Below are 22,616 nucleotides of genomic sequence, written 5' to 3' on the forward strand. Positions count from 1 at the left end.
ACCCAGGAGACCAGGAGCCTTTCTGGTGAAGTACACAATGACCATGATGCCATTAGGATGAAGAAAAGGAGATGAATGCATAAATGAGGAGAGAAATGCTTGTTGCTGTGTGCTGCCATACGACACACCCAGTGGCTGAATGAATGGAAGTGCCCAGCATTTCTGGCAGCAAGATGTCAGCAGCAGATCCTGTAAAATCCCACAGATCAAGCTGACCAGCTGCACTCCTCAAGCCACCTCAGCGATGCTCCCACCAGGCTGTCTGGCACTGATGATCTGGCTGTTTGAAAAGTTGCTTTACATCTTTTCACCCAAACATGATGACTAAGAGAACCGATCCAATATCCACTAATCTGTAGACCTCGATATCTACTAACATGTCAATCAGTGCTTCAAACTGTAGCATAGCAAAGCATCTTTATTTATAATGCACTTTACATCCAACGATGTTGACCAAAGTAAAACAAAGAGAAAACAGTTTAAATTACATACAGAACACCTTAAAAATTAAAAAAGGAATAATATAATTAATAACAAACATATTAAGAGACATCAACAAGTCCTGCTGTGCTGAAAGCCAAGGTAAATAAATATGTTTTAAGACGTAATTTAAAAACAGATAAGGAAGGTGCCTGTCTAACATGTAAAGGCAACTCATTCCACAGTTTTGGTGCTGCCACAGCAAACGCCCGATCCCCTCTGAGCTTACGATTAGTCCTGGGCACGCTCAGGAGGAGCTGGTCTGCCCACCTGAGGGACCGCGAAGGTATGTATGGATGAAGAAGCTCAGAGAGGTACAGAGGGGCAGCATTGGACAAACATTTAAAAACAAATACAAGCAGCTTAAAATGGATCCTAAACTGCACGGGCAGCCAGTGAAGTGAATATAAAACTGGGTGATATGCTCGTATCTACGAGTGCCAGTTAAAAGACGTGCAGCGGCATTCTGAACTAGCTGCAGTCGAAAAACAGAAGATCGACTCACCCCATAATAAAGAGAATTACAGTAATCCAGCCGAACAGTTGCAAAGGCATGGATTACTGTTTCAAATTGCTGTCTCGTAAGAAAGTGCTTAATTTTGGCCAGCTGCCTCAGCTGAAAGAAACTAGACCGTACAACCGACCCGATCTGGCTTTCAAGCTTAAGTTCAGGATCCATTTTAAAACCCAGATTAACAATCTCTGGTTTACAAAATGATTTCAGGGTTTGCAAATCAACACTCTGAACAGCAGTGGAGGCAGGTCTGAACACCATTACTTCAGTCTTAGAATCATTAAAACAAAGAAAGTTTAGCGCCAACCACGACTTGACGTCCTCCAGACATGTTTGCAAAGATTTACAGACGACACATCTTTCTTTTTAAGAGGAACATAAATCTGGTAGTCATCTGCATAACAGTGAAAAGAGAGTCTGTGTCTCCTAAAAATTGAGCCCAAGGGAGGTAAATAAAGTGAAAACAGGATGGGACCCAGAATGGAACCATGCGGTACTCCATGAGACAGCGGAGCACGGGAGGACTCACAGTTTCCTAAGTGAACTCAAAAGGTTTGATTTGTTAAGTAAGACCTGAACCATTTCAGAGCCACACCTGTTACACCGACACGCTGCTCCAAATGCGAGATTAAAATTTCATCGTCTTCAGTGTCAAATGCAGCAGTTAAATCGAGTAAGATAAGAATGAGCCTTTCACCAGAATCACATGATAAAAATATATCATTAAAAATTCTTAATAGTGCTGATTCAGTGCTATGCATTGCTTTAAAACCAGATTGGAAAATCTCCTAAATACTTTGCGCATTCAAGTAGGAGATCAATTGGTTACTTGCTACTTTTTCCAAGACTTTAGATAAAAAGGGCAGCTTAGATATTGGTCTAAAGTTTTCAGCAGTGTTTGTATCTAGCCCAGGTTTCTTAAGAAGCAGCTGCACAATTGCATCTTTGAAATTCTTTGGAACCACACCTGAGGTAAGGCTGCTATTTAAAATGGTTAAAACAGTTGAACAGGTGGTAGAAAAAACCTATTTCAGAAAATAGGGATATAAATGATCCACCACCTCCTGTAGCTGAGCAAGAGTAACCGACTCAAACTGTTGAAAGACAGTCGAGCAAATTGGAGGATCAAAGGGGTCAGATGTGGGCAAAATAATCCGCGCCCTAGTCGAGGCTACTTTTATTATAAAGAAGTGCAGAAACTTTTCACACATTTCATGTGACGGCTCAAAACTGAGAGCAGAAAGAGGGCTTAAACAATATATGTGGTTTCTGATAATTCCCCATAATAATGTTAGCAAAGTATTTCTGCTTTGCTTCTTTTACTGTACGCTGATATAAGGCCCAGCGCTCGCTTAAATTTTGTAAAGAGACCTGCAAGGGATCTTTTTTCCATCTCTGCTCAGCCCTATGACATTCACGCCTCACAGCACGGGCTTCATCGTTCAACCAGGGTTCAAACTCAGTCTTAGGATGCCTGATTTTTAGAGGGGCAACAATATCCAAGGTATGAAACCAAGAACTGAGTTCCTCTACGTTTTGGAGTGTGTCAGGAATAGAGAACTGAGTATAGTAGGTGGAGAACTGTGCTGCAGTGAAAGAATTTAACAAACGAGATGGCTGAACAGGGACATGCCCCCCGAATCCATTTCTAGACAAAGAGATGTCAAACAGAACCGGCATCAGAGAAAACAGGGTCAGAGACTTTCAGATTAAAAACATTCTGGAATCACCAGCAGTTATCCACGTCTCAGTTAGGCAGAGAAAGTCCAAATAGTGCAACAAAAAATATTCCTTAAGGGTGACCTCAACAAAACACTGTTTCAGGTATGTTTGAGAGCTGTCAGCCTTTCTTTAGCTTCTTCTGCAACACCTGCCCGATGTTTAAACACCACCTTCTATTTCCAAACCTGAAACGGATTCATGAGCATTCAAACAAAACAAGTTCAGTCAGGAAATCCAGTGTGATTTGTGATCTTAGTTCACACGAGATGGAAGATAATTTTCAACTAGTTTACGTGTTCTTAACTTAAACACTAACTATGCCTTTTTATACCGATATACTTTATATAACTTAAGTCGACAGCAAGATTACAAGGTTGCTCATCTTTGCATTGTTGGCACAAAACAAATTCCCTGCAGCTTTATAGTACATAAAAAGGACAGGACAGTCACTATATTGTGTCTGTTTACTTCCAAGTATTACTTCTAATAACACAGTTTCACAAATGTTCTTTGAATCATTTCTCTCAGATTAAGCACTAGTGTTTACTCTCTTCATGTCACTGCTTCCTAAAGCTTTGTCTGACCAGTTAAGCAGAAAGACTAGTTTTACCAAACAATAATTGATGCTCTTTAATTTGCTCAAATTTAGCAAATAAAGAATTCATTTGCAGAGCAAACACATAAACATTCTGCTATTAAAGGTTGAAAAAAGCTCTTCGAAGCATCTTTGCAGGCGGATGATTTGTTGCAAGTTAACTCAAGAATGAAATGACTTCAAAGTTTATTTATTAGTATATTAATCATATTGAATTGTATAAAAGTGCTGTATATAAATTATTTTCATTGCTTTGTGGCATGTGCAGCAGAAGAGGAGAAAAATAAATTTTGTATGCACATGTGAGTTTGTGTTGTGATCCCACCGTGTTTGCCTTTGCAGGATGTGCGATCCTTCCGCTGCCTGCACGGTTTCCTCTGAGAATCACATCTGGCACCGTCGGTGGATAAACACACAGCGCAAGTGTTGGTGGCTCCAGCTGCCACGGCGACCAAACCTGAACTCATCCTCTCAGGCCTGTGAAGTCAAACTCCCAGCCTCCCCTTGGCACACTGTAGCACAATACAACTGGGATCTTAATTTGTAACACTGCATTAGCATGCCAGCTCTGCCAAAACTCACATTAGAACCAAATAAATTCATTGTTCTCTTTCCTGCTCCTTTGCTCTTTCCATCCCTCACTACCAGTCACTCCTTTGTGCGCTTGCGTGTGTTCAAACACAGGAGGTTTGGTGGGCTTTGGGGCATTTTTCATGTCACTCTGTCTGGAAAATGAAATCTGTGATAAGTGGCTGGAGAGAACAGAGAAAAGCTAAGAACAGGGTTTGACAGCACGGGTATTGTTTCCAAGTGTAATGAGCTGGCATGCAAACAAGACTCGAGCTCGGTGGTGCTGATGTCACTCAGCTCTTCTCGGCGTCTGCTGGCCATTCTGTTCACGCTCCTCGCTGTATCAGCCACAGCGGGATTCACTAATCTGCATGAGAGCAATGCTGACCCGTCTCTCTAAATGTCACTCTTTGTGTTCGTGTATCTCTCAGGGTTGAGCAAATCCAAACACATCATGGCTGGAACCCTGAGACTGGGTTTGCACTGAAACAGCTGCTGTATGTGGACAGGGGTTTGGATACATGAGACCGGCATTTGTTCAGGTGTGTGTCAGACCTGAATCTACAGTATCAGCGTGCTGTGTGACAATAAAAGCTGTGAAGCGTTTTGGAACATCGCCCAGGCTACTTCTGACAGCAGAGTGCATGTCATGTTTCTCCTACAGTGGATTCATGTTTGCACTGTAATAATAAGACTGGACAAATTCTAAAAATGCCAGTTAAATAGAAAATATTGCTAAACTGATTACAGCAGGGACGACTGCGAGGAGCGATAGAGTTTTACATTACAAACAGAGCTGTGAGGTGACAGGTGTCACTCCAAAGCTCCAAGAATCCTTTCAGGTTTGTTTTGGTTTCAAAAAGCACCAAATGTATAAAATGTTATTTAAATAAATAAAACTGGTAAAGACTAAACAAAGGAACAGTAGCATCGTAGCATCATTCCAGAAAGACTGATTCATTCATTTAAGTCCTGAAATACAATCTGAAAGTGATGCTGCTAATAAATCCAGCTGCTATTTGTGTAAGCAACCTTAAAATCAATCTGTATAGACGATGTTAATGGAAATCGTTTGGTAATGACGGTAATGCATAACATGCACTTAGCATGGGGGTTGCAGAAACTACTAATAATGCGAGCGATCGGTTATTTCTTCATGTGCTCTTTGTTTCACAGCAACGATAACTAAAAGCATTAAAGTGCACAACAATCAATCCAATCACTGATGCCGACTGATGGATGTCATGCATATTGAGTCTGCTTGTGAGAGGTCCGAATATGAGCAAGAACAAGTCATCATGATCTTCTCTTAGTCTGAATTAAATTAACTCTACACAGGAAGACAATGTGTTCGTGTTGTTTTTGTGTAAAACACTATTAGAGCAACTGAAATGAATAATTTATTTACTATAACAACAGCAACTTCTTCTGCTGCCCCCAAGTGGTTAGAAAAAATAAAACAAAAACAGTGAATGCAGGTTTATTTACCATATTAATATTTTACATATTTATACGTATGGAGATCATTACACAGATTGTTGCAGAATGTGTATTTTTTGATACTAGCTAAACAAGTCAGGGCAAGTACTCCAATTGTTGTGACTACACAGAGCTTCAGAATCAGCACTGCAGTTAATATTTTAGCTGGAAATCCTCAGTAGTCGTGGCTGTCATGTTCGATATTCACAATGTTTGTTGGCAGGAGATTCATCTGGCTTTTCCACTGGGGCAGAAATGGATTTTGCAAAAAGATAACATGAGCGAGAACAACCGTAGAACATTTTCTCCCAAATGTGACACGATTGTGAAACAGAGAAGTGGCTGATAAAAATTCAGACTGACAAAACAAGTGTTAGGCAGATCACAGGGAGATTATAACCCAGAAGGAAACACAGTGTGATCACTGAAAGCCACTTTTGGTGAACTTTTTGTAATGTAGTGATGGATACATCAATACAGTAACCAAGGACGAGACTAAAACTTTATATCAAGCTGACAGAGTTTCAAGTTTTTATATCTTACGGGGGCAATTAGAAAGCTGCAACACAACCTAAGCAGTTAAAGGAAACAATGAAACTGAAAACAGTGGCTCTCTAACGCATGCTGTCACCAATCTGTCCTCTCCAACTTAAGCACAGAGCTGGCAAAGCCTGGGTCGGAAAACTGAAGCCAAATCTAATTCATGACAGCAACCAAGAGGGATGGCAGTTTATCCAGTCAGTCCTCACTTTGTGCCGCCATCTGATATAATCTGCCACACTATGTTTTATAAATCTAATCAGTCAAAAAGAACCCAGTTCCAAAGATATCGTGTAAAATGCACTGATTTGTAAAACTCATAAATCCACATTTTATTGCCAATAGAACAGAAAATATATCAAATGATTAAAGTGAGACATTTTACTATTTCATGAAAAATATTAGCTCGTTCTGAATTTGATGGCAGCAACACGTCTCAAAAACGTTGGGAAAGGGTCAACAAAAGGCTCGGAAAGTAAGTGGTACTTTACTGGATGAACGTTTCACAACTAATTAGATTAGCTGGCAACAGCTTAGTAACTTGACTGGGTATGAAGAGAACACATTAGACTGTTTCTCAGAAGCAAAGATGGAAGGAAGCAACAAACTGCATCTAAAAATGATGGAACAATTTCAGACCAGTGTTCCTTAGAATAAAACGCTTTGGATATCTCATCGTTTTCAGAGAATCTCTGGAAATCTGTCTGTAAGGGACAAGGTTGAAAATCAATATTGGATGCCTGTGATCTTGATGCCCTCGGGGGGGGCACAGCGTGCCATGGAAATCACTGCATGGGCTCAGGAGCACTTCCACAAATCCTTTCCTGTGAACCAAATTCACTGTGCCATCCACAAATGCAGGTTAAAGGTCCATCATGCAATGAAGAAGCCCTATGTGAACATGAACCAGAAATACTGCCAACTTCTCTGGGCCAAAGCTCATTTAAAACGAACTGAGGAAAAGTGGAAAACTGCTCTGTGGTCAGACAAATTGAAATGTATGATTCCTTTTGGAAAACATGGAAGCCACAGGCTCCAGACTCGAGTAGAGAGGGGCCATCTGGCTTGCTATGAGTGGTAGTTCATAAGGCTGCATCTCTGATGGTATGAGTGCATCACTGCCTATGGAACGGACATCTTGCACATCTGGAAAGGTATCATCAATGCTAAAAGGTTTTAGAGCAACATGTGATCCTGTCTGTGAAACCCCTTTTATTATTTTGTTATTTTAGTATTATACCTCATACTGCATCTATTCCAGCAGCATGGCTTTGTAGCTGTGTAAGCATCTGGGTGCTGAACTGGCCAGCCTGCAGTCATTTCAGTTCAATTCAATTCAATTTTATTTATCCAGCGCCAAATCACAACAACAGTTGTCTCAAGGCGCTTTATATTGTAAGGTAGACCCTACAATAACACATACAGAGAAGAAGCCAACAATCATATGACCCCCTATGAGCAGCACTTTGGCGACAGTGGGAAGGAAAAACTCCCTTTTAACAGGAAGAAACCTCCGACAGAACCAGGCTCAGGGAGGGGCGGGGCCATCTGCTGCGACCGTTTGGGGTGAGAGAAGGAAGACAGGATAAAGACATGCTGTGGAGTCCAGACCCCTAACCAGCTGAAAACATCTGGAGCACCATGAAACCAAAAGCAGCAGCTAGAATCAACTGACTAAAAAAAGTGCTGAGTTTTTGAAGGTTTGAGTGAAGGTATGTAGACTGTTGTTTGTGATTGTGTGGGTGAAGGCCCATAAATGTCCAGCCTTTTCAGAAGATGGTAATCAATGAGATCGCTGCAGATAGAAATTGTTTATTTTCGAACAACACAGTGAACAAAAAATTAGACATAGCTTCCACGTCTGACAAGGGAAGCCAATTCAATACAACCTTAAACCTGCATTCTTGCTAATGGCCAACAGAGGGAGACTTCCCTGGTTGCAAGAAGACTGTCACTTGTTCTAGTCCTCACTGAATGCAACATAATGATTATCTGCAATGATCCTAATTAGAGTCAAACAGGAGGATGAAATAGTGTATCCTTTAGGGCAGCCCTAGTTTGTGGGTTTAAAGTATTCACGTGGGGATTTTTAATAAATAACTGACTAATAATTAATTAATTAAAGATATTTTTAGATCAGGCTGACCTGAAATGTGTCAAAAAGTAAAAATAGCTCTTAAGTGGCCTGTTTAATGTTAATCTTCATATCCCAGTTAAAATGAGCTTTGTACCTGCTGCATTTAGCATGATGTTGCTGCTGCCAAGTGCAATTTGTGTCAAACTCCTGCAGTTCTCTAAGAATCGTCCTCCGTAATAATAATTAGAATACACACAGTACCCACTTATCTCAAAGTCAGGACAATGTGAGCTGTTTTTTAACAAATCTTAAACAATCCTTCATGAATAGTTTAAGAACAAAACATCACTCTGCTAACAGCTGACAGCTCAACATAGTTACTGCGACGTGTAGACGGCTGCCTAAACAATGCAAAATCAGAAGCGATGCGGTTCTGATCATCCACCCAAACATGTTGATTATTTAGTTCTTTCTAACCCTCTTTTTAAATATGGATATGAGACACAGGGTCTTCTCCCATTTAAAATTTTATGCCATTTGCTCTTCCCAAGAAAGCCAGCCATCGCAAGCTTCATGAATATAAATTAAACTTTGAATTCATCTTGAGAATTTTCTCAAATAGGGCTGATGCCACAAGGATTCTTTACCCCCGCGCTTCTCTTCTTCTCTTTTATCGCATCGTTCTGCCACCCACGTCCCTTCCTGTCCCCCTCCTCTTTCCATCACAGAAATCCACTCTTTATGAAAGAAAACAGGCGTCCATTCCTCAACTTATCACGCAGTAATATGACAACTGGGGCCGGACCCCGGGGGACGCGCACTTACCTTGAGCTGTTCCCGCTGTGGCAGGAAAACACTCCAGTTGCTAACGCCGTAAAGCCTGCAGTTATTATCAACAGACCATATACTGCCTGAGACACATGTGAGGCAGTTTCCTAGTGACCAGCCAGTGCGGCAGACCTGGCTCTGAACACAACAGCTCTCGCTCACTAACAGGGTCTCCGGTGAGGTCCTTTGTGTCTGCCTCTGGCTCAGAACTCTTACGCTGCGCGGGAGGTTTGGAGGGATTTGACTCTATTAAACCTCAGAGTGTTTAGAATTCAGTTACATTCCTAGAAAGTACTTCAGGATTTGTGCTTCGGGTTTCAGGGAAGTACGATAGTAAGTGAACAAACCCGCCTACAGTGCAGCTGGTCCTACTGCTTGCTAGGAAGTAATAAAAACACCAGTTTACTTTATGTGTCCTGACATCATAAAATATTATTTGGACACGAGTTTTAAATAGCAACACAAGAAATCACTGATGCATCCAGCTGTTCAGCACAACCATTCAACATAGTTTAGTTCACCAGTGGACGAGGAACTGTGTCGTCAGTGCGATTATGATGCTGGGTTTCCCAAGTAACATGTACCAAATGATCCCACATTAAGGAATTCCATATGATTCACAATTCACCGGGTGTCTAATGCCACTATTTGTAAATCCAGGCATTGTAAGCACATTTAGGCTAAAAAGAAAACTGACATTGTTGTGTTGTATACCAGCGGCCCCCAACCCCCGGGCCACGGACCGGTTATCGTTAACTCAGTTTCCCCGGGTCTTTTCCCGTGTTGTAGTTGTGCGTCTTATCTTGAAAGAAATGTTTACGCGTTACCATAGCGACCAGAGAGCACTAAGGGGCAGAGAGGAGGATGTTACTCGCAGTGTTGTTGGTGCATTTCAGGAGGACGCTGCTAATAAAGTTACACAGTGAATTTGCATTTATTATTATTGTTACGGCCCTGGCAGGGCCTCCTCCTGAAGGTGCCTGTGTGGGCGTGTCCCACCACCTCTTCTGCCTGAGGTGCCACCTTTCCCTTTTACACAGCTGACTCACATCAGTAATTAAAAGTATTTAAGCCCAGGGAAAGGTGAGCTCTGGGCCAGAGTGCCATTAGTGTGGTTACAGCTAGTTAGCTGCACGCTTTTTGACTTACTTTGTACTTTATTGACTAACGCTTGAGTTTTGTTTGTTTCTTTAAACGGTGATAGCAGCTTGTCTGTCCCTTTTAGTTAGTATTAATAGAAACTTTAATAAAACTCTGTAGTTGAACCCTTTTGCCTCCTTGACTCCTTTTTCTGACCCGGACACTTTTTGTTACTTCCCCCGCACCGCCTGGACCCCTCAGTGGAACGTAACAATTATATTTACAGAATACCACAGTTTTTGTCTCGGTCGTTTCATTTTATTTTGTTGTATTTATCCGCGACACCTTAAAGGCCGGTCCATGGAAATATTGTCAGACATTAAACTGGTCCGTGGTGCAAAAAAGGTCGGGGGCCGCTGGTCTACACCACTGCAGCTGAAGTTAAAAGCACAACTGAAGGCTCAGTGTGTGAGTTTAAGAGTGTTAGCATTGTCACCAAGTCATATGATAAAGTCACTCTATAAAAATACACAGTCATGGTTGAAGTATAGCCAATAATTCCACATTTAGTAGCAATAACTTGAAATAATCTTTATTCTACTCCTTTGTGCAGGAAATTCTGAACACTTTAAAACATTACTTCAGTTCATTGAGATTTGCAGGCACTCATTTATGTGCAGCTCTGTTAAGGTCCTGCCACAGCAGATTGCCTCCCATTTAACTCGTGAATACTACATAGTTCATGGGCTCAACTCAGTGACTGAAAGGTACCCGGGTCCTGTGGTTACAAAACAAGCCCAAATCACCCGCCCACCATGGCTGCAATCACAGTTAGTATGAGGTGTTTGTGCTGATATGCTGTGTTTGTCATGGCCAAACACGTTAGCTGCCATGTTCTCTTTAGAGAAGAAGCTTTCTCAACCCTTCCAAACAAGCCACACTCACTCAGTATTCTTCTAATTGCACTTTCTTAAACTTCAACATTTAATATAATCGAGTCTTTTGAATTTCTCTGATTATAATACAATATGACCTTTCTCTGTGAATTCTCAGAGACCTTTGTTCCAGGAAAGATTGTGGCGTTGTCTAAGTGCAGGGAGTGTACTTAGTTTTTCACACCATGTCAGTTAGAGTCCTCTAAATAATTCACTAAACTTTTTCATTACTGTATATATAATTTTGGAAATCAATGATTTAATTCAAAAAACAAACAAACAAGAAAAACAATGAATTTCAAATTTTATGTAAGTTGATATATAGACAAATCGAGAGAGCAAATAATAGATGTGGATCAAAACAAAAGAATCACTGTAGTATGAGAGTTGACCATTAATATGAACTGCAGTCGTGTCTGGTTGAAATGCACTTTCTCGATACGGTTAACGTAGCAGCTCTGTGACGAAGTGCGCCATGTTGTGAAGCGACTTGCTGCTTGATGCAATTTGATGAAAAACAAATGTGTTCAATATACAACATTATGAAACTTTGAATTTACAGTTTCAATAAAAAACTTTTATTTGCATCCCTCCCTGCAGCACTGCTGCAGCTCACTTCCTGTTTAAACATATCTGGTTGTTTCTGGATAATAATTCTGCATTGTTTTGTATTTTTTTAGCATTTTTGTGGTGAGCAAGTAGCAACACTGTCAGCACAGCGTTGCTTTTTAAATCTTTACCGGAGCTCTCTCTAAAGGTCTTCCTTTACTGACCTTTATTGGATTCTTAAGATAATCAGACTTTTTATTTCAATTTAGCATCGATTTTTTTCCAAGCAATCTTACACCACCCATTCACAGACAGAACTGCCAGTTAAAGTGGGTGTCATACAGGCAACCAAACTGAATACGATATCGAACTGTGCAATCAACATTCACTTCATAATAATGAGTTCAAACATATAGCGTGCATATTGCCTACCTAATTAAAGAAGAACAAGATAATTTATCTAAAGTTGTGAAGAAAGTGGAACATTTTATCCCTTATATGGTCCAAAGCACAGATACAAATTCATTATAACTGCAACTTCAAAAGATATTAAGTATCCAGAACAGTTCACATGAATGTGTTTTTCTGCCCCCTGGTGGCCAGAATTCTGTTATTGCAGCTTTAAGCAAAAACTGAGGTAAATAAATTAGCGTTGAAGTTGACAGGTCTGTAGCTAAATGTAGATGTATTTGTTCTCACCTCATCCAAATGCACCATGAAGGTGACATTGCTGCCCAGGCTGGCAGTGAGTTTGCCATCTTTGGTGGTCAGCAAGAGTCCTTTCGGGGGTCTGTTGGGACACTGCTGCTTTCTGGGTGTGTACAATTCCTTCACTCCTTTCGTGCAGTTGTTCAACACCACTTTGCGGTACCTTGGGAAAGAAAAGTATTTTATCCCTCTATGCTGCACGAGCTTTACAGAGAATTTTGTTGAACTAAACAGAGCACAGCTGTTGTGTCTGAACAGGCTCCCAGACAGGATGACAACTGACAACACAAGCTGTGTCAAAGGCTGAGACACCATGGAAGCTTAATCATAGTGGCAGTGAATAAAACACTCCCACTGTGATTAAGCTTTGCAAGGTGTCGGTCCCCAGGGCGCCTCCAAACTAACAAAAAGGTCACATCTCTGTGACATAACAAAGAAAAATGGATTGTAATGGAAAATGTGAGATCACGTCAAAAATGCAAATATACGACTTTTCCCAGTTGAAGTATTTGAACATGAACAGGATATATTGCAGTGGTTTTCCATTTAAGGATCTGCCGAATTACTACCCTGGTCTCAATCATCAATTGACCAGATATGATCAGTATTCACTGATTGATTGGTGGCGTTTAGTAACCTCACACAATAACTGTGAAACATCCTTCTTCTTTCAGTGCAGTGGATTATCCGCCTTGATCTCACCCTGTCTCTTGCATCCTCTTTTGTCGATCCAACTCTCTCCATATTCTCCTTCAATACATCAATGTCTCTTCTCCGAGGCCTTCCTCTTTTCATTCTGCCTCGCAGCTTCAATTTCAAAATCCTTTGTCCAGTATATCCACTAGTCGTCCTCTGTACATGTCCAGAGGATGTTTACGGTCGGTGTTTTTTTTTTAATTAAAGAATAAAACAATCTTCTTCTGGGAGAGAAAGTGTAAGTACGAGCAGTAAAACCGACCCGTGCTTCACTGACCTCAAAGGTTTTGCTGCTATAACCTAAATTATCGTGTTCTAGCTGCAGATCTGATAGTGCCTTTCTTTGTCTCTCTTTATAGTTTTAATAAAATCACCTTTTAGAAAATGAGGAGAAATTCCCTTTGCAGTTATCGTCTAAAATGACAGAGAGTGGACCCCAAACTCACCAACAGTTTATGACCTGTGACGAACATGACCCCAATAAACAGCTTCATCTATTAAAGCTGCATAGTCCCAAATTAGAACAGCAACAGAAAACAGAGACAAGAAGTCATTAGAAACCAACTGACTGACATGTATTAATAAAACATAAAACATTTCGAATAAAGCACCTGTGAAATATAATGAATGGTTTGCCTCTGGGTCCTGTGAGCACCAGAGTTGGTAGGATTAAGGTTAATGTTACTGATTTCAAAGCTCTTTCCTGGACATGTTTATGAGGATAAGCCGAAGCTTAAATCCCCACATTGGGACCAGATTGTGAACATCGGCTTTCTGCTCCACTGATCATATTAAATCTACGATCCCTATCTGATATGAAAACACATCCCACTGTGGAAAAGTCCTCCGCAAAGACCTGTTTGTTCACAAAAACATTTTACATAAATGTGCGCAGCATACTGTACTATATTCTTTTAAATGTGAATTAGTACTAAATCCCACAGTGCTTACCCTGTGCTGTTGAAATAGTTCTGGCCTTGGCTGCAGCTCCTGGACACGGTGGAAGGATTGAACCAGAAGGCTGGCTTACAGTTCCCGTCGCTGCCGCGCTCGTATCCATAATCACTGTTACACAACAAAGAACATCCACACGGTACCTGATCAATATCAGCATGTGAAAAGGGACTTATTGTCCTGCAGTGTGTTCCCCATTTACATCTTATCTCTGTTCATAGCTGGTGACCAGGGGCCTGTCTGACACAGAGACGCATCATTATTAAGTATTGATTAAGGCTGCTGCTGCTCACGAATGTACCACAGCAGTGTGAATCTGTGGGTGTGGAAACACAATGTGCAGGCAAAGGTTTGCCACCGTATTTAAGGATGACTGACTCTCAAGTTGCCTGTCAATGTTTCCAGTCAGGACATGATTTACATGTAACAAAGCAAAGTAAGCAAGTGTCCACTCTAATAATGCTCACGACATTGATTTATTAATTAGTTAGCAATGCAGAACAAATAAACAAAACTAACAAGCCTGTCGCTGACTAGTCCAGTATGAATGTGTGATTACAACAGTGTGAACTTCTCATTAGCGAGCTGCCAAGATTGATTGGATACACAGGCGCATGTTGGCAAATAGGTAAAAGGTCGGCACAGAGTACAGCCTAGGACAAAGGATCTGCTTTATGTTCAGAATAACACTTTTGCAGTCAACAAAATAACCATGTAATGCATCTTAATACATGTGTAATAATGAGAAGGTCAAAGCCTCTTTCATAGTGGCGCATGGAGCCAGGGGCCGATTAGCTTAACTTAACTGGAGCGGAGGAGGCTGAGGTAGGGGAAATTACATTGGCTCTGCCTAATGTTTTAAAACAGCATAATCCTGTTAAGCCTAAATAACTCCCAGTATTACCATTTACATGTTCAAGATCCACCATAGCTAGGCGCTGGGGGACAGAAGTCGGGTCATCTTTCTATGGCCACCAGTGGGCAAGACTTGCACAGTTGACATCTGGTCTTACTTAAGTCCAAGTTTTAGTATAAATAAGGCTACGTTCACACTGCAGGTCTTAATGCTCAATTCCGATTTTTTGATCAAATCCGATTTTTTTGTCTGCTCGTTCACACTACAAATAAAATGCGACAGCAAACACGCTCTAGTGTGAACGCTCAAAGCGGCGCATGCACAAAAGAAGACGTCACACACAACGCGCTCTGTTTAGACCCAGAGCAACAGTATTGTTTGACTGATGGCCCTTAATATAAAGACTTCGGACTTCACGTTTCCCAATTTTTGCTTTAAGTTATTTTGTTATTTACATAATAATGTAAATAACCTAATAATGATCCTTATTGCTGTTTTAGAGAAGCGCTGCTTCAAAGGATAGTTGCAGATTTCTGTCAGAATCTGCAGATTATACAGTACAAAGAAAATGTTCATGTTGTCTTCCCAACAGTTTCACTGGATGGCCAGGAAGCGTTCGCGATGTCTTCTCTGGCGCTGATAATTGGCGTCTGTCTTGTGTCAGTGACGTAAAAGACGGATTTAATGCGACATGACCATCAAACAGCAGTCGCTTTCTGAAACATTGGATATGTATCGGATTCAGCACCACATACAAAAGTGACGAAAATATCGGATTTGTGCCGTTCACACTGTCACACCATGATCGGATATGGGTCGCACAGGGTCAAAAAAAAATCGGATTTGATGCGCTTTCGCCTGCAGTGTGAACGTAGCCTTAGTCTATCCTGACCTTGGTAAACACTTTCCCAATGAGTTCATGAGCTTAGTCATTTCAGGGTTTGGGGACACGAAGAGTTCAAGGTTCTTTATTTGTCACATGCATAGTTATACAAGTATAACACACAGTGAAATGTAGCCTGACACGCTCCTCGACATGTGCAAAAATTGGGGGGGGGGTTTAGAGGAAGAACATTATATACAAAAAAATTTATATATATATAGTATATACACTGGGTGAATGTGCAGTAGTAGCAGCAAGCAGGTGAATTCTGTACATTAATATGAATAGATATCTGACTATTTTACAGGATAGACAATATAAACATATTTAAAATTAAAGGAATTGAAATGTACATTGTGCCTTGGTTTAGTGTCTGGAAGAGTCCTGTCTCAGTCAAGTTATAGATGATGTGAGAGGGCGGGTGTGTGTGTTTAGGGCACGGATGGCTTGGGGATAGAAGCTCCTCTTGAGTCTCTGTCCTTGCCCGGAAGATGCGGAACCTTCTACCAGATTGCAGAAGTTGGAACAGTTTGTTGCCAGGATGGGACGGGTCCTTCAGTATCTGCGCTGCTCTAGTCCGGCATCTCCTGGTGTAGGTGTCCTGAAGCGGGGGAGAGCAATCCTGCAGCAGCGTTCTGCTGTACGGATCACTCTCTGGAGAGCTTTTTGGTCCTTCACACAGCTGTTCCCAGAACCACGATGTCATGTTCTGTGTGAGGATGCTCTCCACAGCGCCTGTATAGAAAATCCTGAGGATCTTTGGAGAGACCCTGAACTTCCTCAGTTGTCGTAGGTGATACAGGCGCTGCCTAGCCTTTTTGGTCTGGACCTGAATGTGGGCAGCCCATGTCAGGTCTGAGGAGATGTGAGACACCAAGATACTTGAAGGACTGCACCCTCTCCACTGGAGCTCCATTGATGATAATGGGCTTGTAGTCTCTGTGCTGACCCCTTCTGAAGTCCACCACCAGCTCCTTGGTCTTGCTGACGTTCAGCTGGAGGTGGTTGTCCTGGCACCACGATGCCAGATTCTTCACTTCATCCATGTAGGCCGCCTCATCGTTGTTGGAGATGGCACCCAACACCACTGTGTCGTCAGCAAACTTCACAATGGTGTTGGAGCCATGGGTGGCCACACAGTCTGAAGTGTAGAGGGAGTAGAGCAGTGGCGAGAGGACACATCCCTGAGGTGCTCCTGTGTTGATGGTGATGCTGTTGGAGAAGCACCTGCCCACCCTCACCACCTGAGTTCTGCCAGTGAGGAAGTCCAACACCCATGCACACAGACGGCTGTTAAGTCCCAGATCCCTCAGCTTTGTGAACAGTCTGCAGGGCACTATTGTGTTAAACGCTGAACTGTAATCAACAAACAGCATTCGCACATAGTTACCCTGTTTCTTGTCCACGTGGCTGAGAGTGGTGTGTAGGACGTGGGCGATGGCATCCTCTGTGGATCTGTTGGATCTGTAGGCGAACTGCAGCGGATCTGTGGTGTCTGGGATGGAGGAGGAGATGATGTTCTTCAGCAGCCTCTCAAACACCTTCATTACTACCGAGGTCAGTGCAACTGGCCGGTAATCGTTCAGGGATGAGGGTTTGCTGTTCTTGGGCACAGGGATGATGGTGGATCTTTTGAAGCATGTGGGGACCACAGACTTCGCCAGGGACTCGTTGAAGATGTAAGTGAACACACCTGCTAGCTGGTCAGCACAGCAGCGCAGCAGACGGCCGGTGATGCCGTCTGGCCCCGCCGCTTTCCTTGTGTTCACTCTCCTCAGTGCCCTCAGTTCCAGTTAAAGGTTTTAGCGTAAGTGTGACTTTAATCAGCATTTTGTTGATTTTCACCAGGGATTATACTCGACCATTGTCCTTTATGAATCTTGAATGCTGACTATGTTTCACAGTTCAAAAACACACACACACTGCTTGTATGAGTCATGAGATTTCTTTTTCAAAGCATGATTAGAAGATGGATTTAGTCATCCTAAAATCTCATGTGTACCATCAGCCCGTGGTTGGTCTGCTCTGCTTTTTATGACACAAATGAATCATAACAGAGTCAGCTTGGAACAAACCAAATGAAACAAATGAAACAAAATGAGCAACTGCTACAAGATTCCAGATTTCCAAATTTAGTTCAGGAAACTTGTCATCAGGCAGTAAAGGAAACTTGGGATTTGACTCAATGTTCGGTGCCAGCTGGTCAGTATGCAGAACACTACGTGCACAATAGTTTCCAGGCATTTTCAACTGATTAATATAACGTTAATAAGTACGCACTTAGCTGATCATTGTGCCAGGCAGACTCTTCACACCTTAAATTAAGTTAAAGGATTTGGACTTCAATTCTGCACTGATGGGTTTTTAAAACTCCTCGTTTCTGAATTTTAAGTATTCATCAAATAATTCCCCGCAGAGAGAAAAACAGCAAGACAGAAATTAGACTAAACAAACAAACAAACAAATGAAAAAAACACTAAACACTAAAACACTAAACACTAAAAAACTTTCGACTAGTTCAATAGGAACCAATTAGCACTCACTCTCTGCACATCTACAAACGCTATTTACATAACTGCTGTATGTTGAAATGGTTTTTTTTCATTCTCTGTCATTACAAGATAAAAAACACAACCGCTTAGGATTTGCATACAAATTGAAACTATTTACACGCCCACATGGTCTGAACAGAATTCCGAGCACGGTGAGCTCAGACATACGGAGACAGACATTATGAGCAAATTGTGTAAAACCATCCCAAACTCATCAGATTATTGGAAAACACACGGAAAAAGTTACTGAAACACATGGATAGGATATGATTCCACTTAAATAAAAGATCTTCTTCCACAGTTGTTGTTCAGTCAATAAGACGATGGACCCTATTTATTGCTGTTTTGCGTAGGATGAGTGTGAAAATCTGGATTGTAACTTTGTCACATCAGCTTTTATTGTATATTTTACACGAGCACACATATCATCAAGATCATTTTCTTCTACTCAGAGCAAAAAATGTGATTAGGACAAAGTGAACCCAAGTGTGGCTGAAAACAGCCTTCTTTTCTAATCCGTTTCCCTCTTTTTTCCTTCATCGGCAGCTTTGTAAGTTACAGGACTCACGTTGTTTGTGGCTACAGCAGGGATGCAGAAACAGCCCTAAATAGCACATGTGAATGGTGTGAAGAGTTTATTTGATGGTAGCTGGATGGATGCACTTCAAAATAAATTGCTACTGAAGAGAAGCTGGTTTTTCAAAGAGACATTTCTTTTTTTTTTTTCTTCAACGCAGCATTTACCTAAATGACCTGTTGAGTCTCATTCACACGAAGCAGCTGCCAGTAACAAATTGCTTAAAAGGTAACAGAATGAAAAACTCTAAAAATATTATTTTAAGAAAGCGCGTCCTTTGAAATGTGTGCTTCTACATATGCGGCAGAACAAAAGCTGCAATTAATGAAGTTCTCCTTCAGCAACAATGGAAAGAAACATAATCCCCCTCGACGATTATGAAGAAAGGGGCTACTGAACAAAGGCCCACATCATCTTACCATTCAAAATCATGAGCCCTGCAAATACAGGACTCGGCAGACAGGATTCTCGAGTAGTCCTTTCCCAGCATGCAGTAGTTTCCGGGCCTGCGCTTCATGTAAATCTGCTTTTGTCCCATTACGCACGGCTCGCCCTGTATGCAAGAGAAATGGGTGAAAAGCATTTTCAAAGCACAAACACTAACACGGGCAGCACCTTCATGCATGGCATGGATTTAGATTTTTACCTGGTTGTGCAGGTGCCAGGTTTGATAGTCTTCCTCTGTGCATTTCCTGCTGAAGATGGACTTGTAGTCTATCTTGATGAGCTGCCATTCGGAACGGTGGCTAAAGTGTCCAAAAAAGCTGCAAGAGGCAAACGATCTTATGACTTAAACTCTGCTTTTTATTTATAAAGTGCCATTTTCCAGTAAAAATGCACATAGTGACACTCGAGCGTATCACTTCTACTCTTAATGACACTGTGCTCCCCAAGAGGTTTGCTTCGATCTGGCAACAGGGTAAAATTGCTAATATGAAGTCAAAGCGGGCAAAGAATTAACAGCAAGATGATCTTAATAAAATTAGTTTTGATCAGCAATGGTGAGGCGGGAAAGGACTGCTAGATTTCCACTTCACAGTACTTCAAAGGAAAAAACTGTACTGCATCTCTAGTTTTTGATAAATATGTTTACACGTTCCTTTTAAAAATCAAGACTTTTCACAAAAAACCTGTAATAATCTCATGAGATACAACCCCAAAATCAACTCCAGTTCCTCTCTAAATGTCTGACTTGGTTTATATAATTCATTTTTTTATTCACAAAGAAAAGCAGGGATTTGATAAAAATCTGAAAGCTTTTACTCTCCCGTTGTCACGCTGTGTCACCTCAGACAGGTCTGTGACCCTTTGGAGATTCTCTTTAGAAAGACCCTCTGTATTGAACTAATGCAGTGCAATGCATTTAAACTAGCAAACCGCTGCTTACAAACAGCTGCATCAGTGCATTAATAAGATGAGAAGTTTTCTGCACCAAACACCAACCTTAAAGTCTAAGTAGTTACAAAATGATTAAACAGAAAAAAATGATTTTTGACTTTTTGACACATCTTTAAAATGATGATTCTAAAGCGACTCTGATTCCAACAAACTGAGAAGAAATTACTGTACCATACTGTTAACAGCCAAAGAGTTTTTCAAAGTACTGTAATCTAACCTGCTTTACAGTGTCTAAAGGTGCAAATGAAAGTGATACAAGCACAGCCTGTATAACAGTAGTTGAAAAAGACACTATTATGTGACCTGTCATCTCTATCCGGTCTTTAAGTGATGAAGTATGAACCCTGCTTCCGGGTCCAGCCGGGGTCTGTGGAGAAGCTGGGGTTGGTGGGGCGGGGTTAGCAGAGGCATTAGCTGCTGTAGATAAACAATAGCACAGCAGCTAGCTGTCATTTGGGTAAATTAAACTGGACTTGATCTGTAATCTATGATGGATATTTTGTTCTGTGTTTGACATCTGTTCACATAAATCTGCCCCGTTCATTCTTTAATTCTTAGCTATAACTGTTGTTACTCATGTGCTCCTTACCTCAGTTTATCATCATAAAGAGCAAAAAGCTTCAAAAGGTGCTTTTTCATGGCCATTTTATTTTTATTCTACAAGATTTGATTCGATTCTAAAGGTGTAACAGCAAAAAGGCTGATTTAAAAGTTGTTCTTTGAATAAACCCTTTCTTTGAGAGACTTAAAAACCACCTGACTCACAATCCTGCAGAGCTCTTGAGGACCTTTTTAGAGGTCCTCGATCCTTTGGGCCTCTCTGGAGGGCAAAAATAACCCCAAGGACCCCCCACTGTCACCTTTTACTCAAATCACATCAACACATTGTAACATGTCATTCAGCTCTTTGTGGACTTACGTCATGATTTGGTTTTCAGCCCCAGCCTCCACCAGCACTCCATCCACAAACAGGGGCACCGAGGAGAAGCTGTGCTGGGTCCACTGCCTGCCTTCGTCAAAGCTGACCCTGTGTATTGTACGTCAGAACACATTCTCATCACAAACCCGGCAACAGCGACGGCGCAGACACAGACGCTCTCTATTAGATCCTGGTCATAGGGGAGGATTTATGTAGGGATCAGAATGACCGGCTTGTCTCGACACAGGAGACTCCGAGTCTCTGTGCAATTAGCTATTGCAGCGTTTGGTAAATATTAAAGGCTGAGGCATTGAAAGGGAATTTAAGAGAGTCCGCCTACTTATTAAAACAAAGAAGCACAAAACTGCTTTTGCAAGACGTGAACAAAGGAAAGGTTCGGTGTCAAAGGAAAAAAAGCAACATCATTGTTTCCTGGATAAAAAGTTGACACAGAGGCGAAAAAACACAAGACCAGAATAGAACTGTTTCATTTTTGACTAAAAAAGTGCAGAGGGAGAAGGAGACGGGAACACAAGATTGGACAGCTTTCATCATCGGGTCTTGGGCTACATTGATCCTGACAGTATATCAACACTGGTGCTGAAGTGAGAACAACTAGGAGTACCCGAGTGTGGCGTGGGTTGAAACAGCACTGAGGCCAGTGCTCAGAAGATCGTCCCATGTTGCCACTGCCTTCATTTGGCTAAAAGCACTAACAACAGAAAAAGCGTTGACATGCACCTGTTATGAGATTCAGTCAGGGGAACTGTTTAAGGTAAAGCTGCCTATGAACGCTGCGATACAGTGACTGTGGAGATACTCATATCAATCTTTTTTTTTCTGCACTTCCTCTACCATCGCACTTAAATTGGTTGGGAGACAAAAAGGCTACACTTCACTGCTTCTAAAACTAATTTCAAAATTGTTGCAAAAGCGAGCACACAGATCCGGTCTCACTTGGATTAGCCTGCACGGAGGCAAAGCGAGGCACCCGATTTGGCAAGAGGAAGGCAACATGTTAATGAAAACAGTAAAAGGAGGTGCGGGGGTGGGTGGGGGGTTTGGGGTGCTGGCTGTTAATGATAAGTGGTCTGGGGAAAAAAAAACCCTCAAATTAGATTGGCTATGATTTTTTTTCTCTTTTTTTTTAAGAGCCATAGTCAAAGTGCATCACTAAATGGATCAAGTGTCACATATAATATGCACATTCACTTTTTTTGGAACTGTAACTGTTGGATTAACCTTACAAGAGCCACAGGAAATTGGAAAAGCAATTTAAGACAGGAAACTTGTCCAAAAAAGTTCTCCAAATGGACATACCACAAATGTCTAGTTGGCACAGATGGCTGCTTCACAGCAACAAGAGCCCCTCCTTTGTCCAGAAACCAAATATTGTGCTCCTCTTCAAAAATCTGAACAGACATTCACAGACATTGGTATCAAAAACACAGTGACAAAGGTTACAAAATTATGTCCCATTTCCAAAAAAGTTGGGTGAAATTCAGATAAAATTAAAATGCAGTGGTTTGTAAACCATTTAAACCAGAAGCTCATTGTGAATTAGATGCTAGGAGCACAAAAAAGTTAGAACAAGGGCCAAAACAGAACGTAAAAGGTGGGCAAGTCTCTCAGAGGTACATATGGGACGTTAAAGAGGTCATACTTCTGTTCATCAGGGCCAAAAACCCAGATTGAATGAGCCAA

At 41.5% G+C, this 22,616-nt stretch overlaps 1 protein-coding gene across 2 annotated transcripts in view; it reads right to left on the reverse strand.

Annotated features, from left to right (window-relative positions):
- The window catches only part of sorcs3 (sortilin related VPS10 domain containing receptor 3), a 239,272-nt gene that overhangs the window by 33,394 nt on the left and 183,262 nt on the right, over positions 1-22,616 (reverse strand). For both annotated transcript variants that reach the window (XM_005919300.2, XM_042219615.1), the window contains 6 exons: positions 22,233-22,324; positions 20,913-21,020; positions 19,242-19,359; positions 19,015-19,148; positions 13,725-13,838; positions 12,069-12,240 (listed from right to left, as the gene is read on the reverse strand). In XM_005919300.2, coding sequence (XP_005919362.1) covers positions 12,069-12,240; positions 13,725-13,838; positions 19,015-19,148; positions 19,242-19,359; positions 20,913-21,020; positions 22,233-22,324 — 738 coding nt within the window. The remainder of the gene's footprint in view (positions 1-12,068; positions 12,241-13,724; positions 13,839-19,014; positions 19,149-19,241; positions 19,360-20,912; positions 21,021-22,232; positions 22,325-22,616) is intronic.

Source organism: Haplochromis burtoni, unplaced genomic scaffold (genome assembly GCF_018398535.1).
Source record: "Haplochromis burtoni strain Fernald_Lab_line unplaced genomic scaffold, NCSU_Asbu1 Contig_35, whole genome shotgun sequence".
NCBI lineage: Eukaryota > Metazoa > Chordata > Actinopteri > Cichliformes > Cichlidae > Haplochromis > Haplochromis burtoni.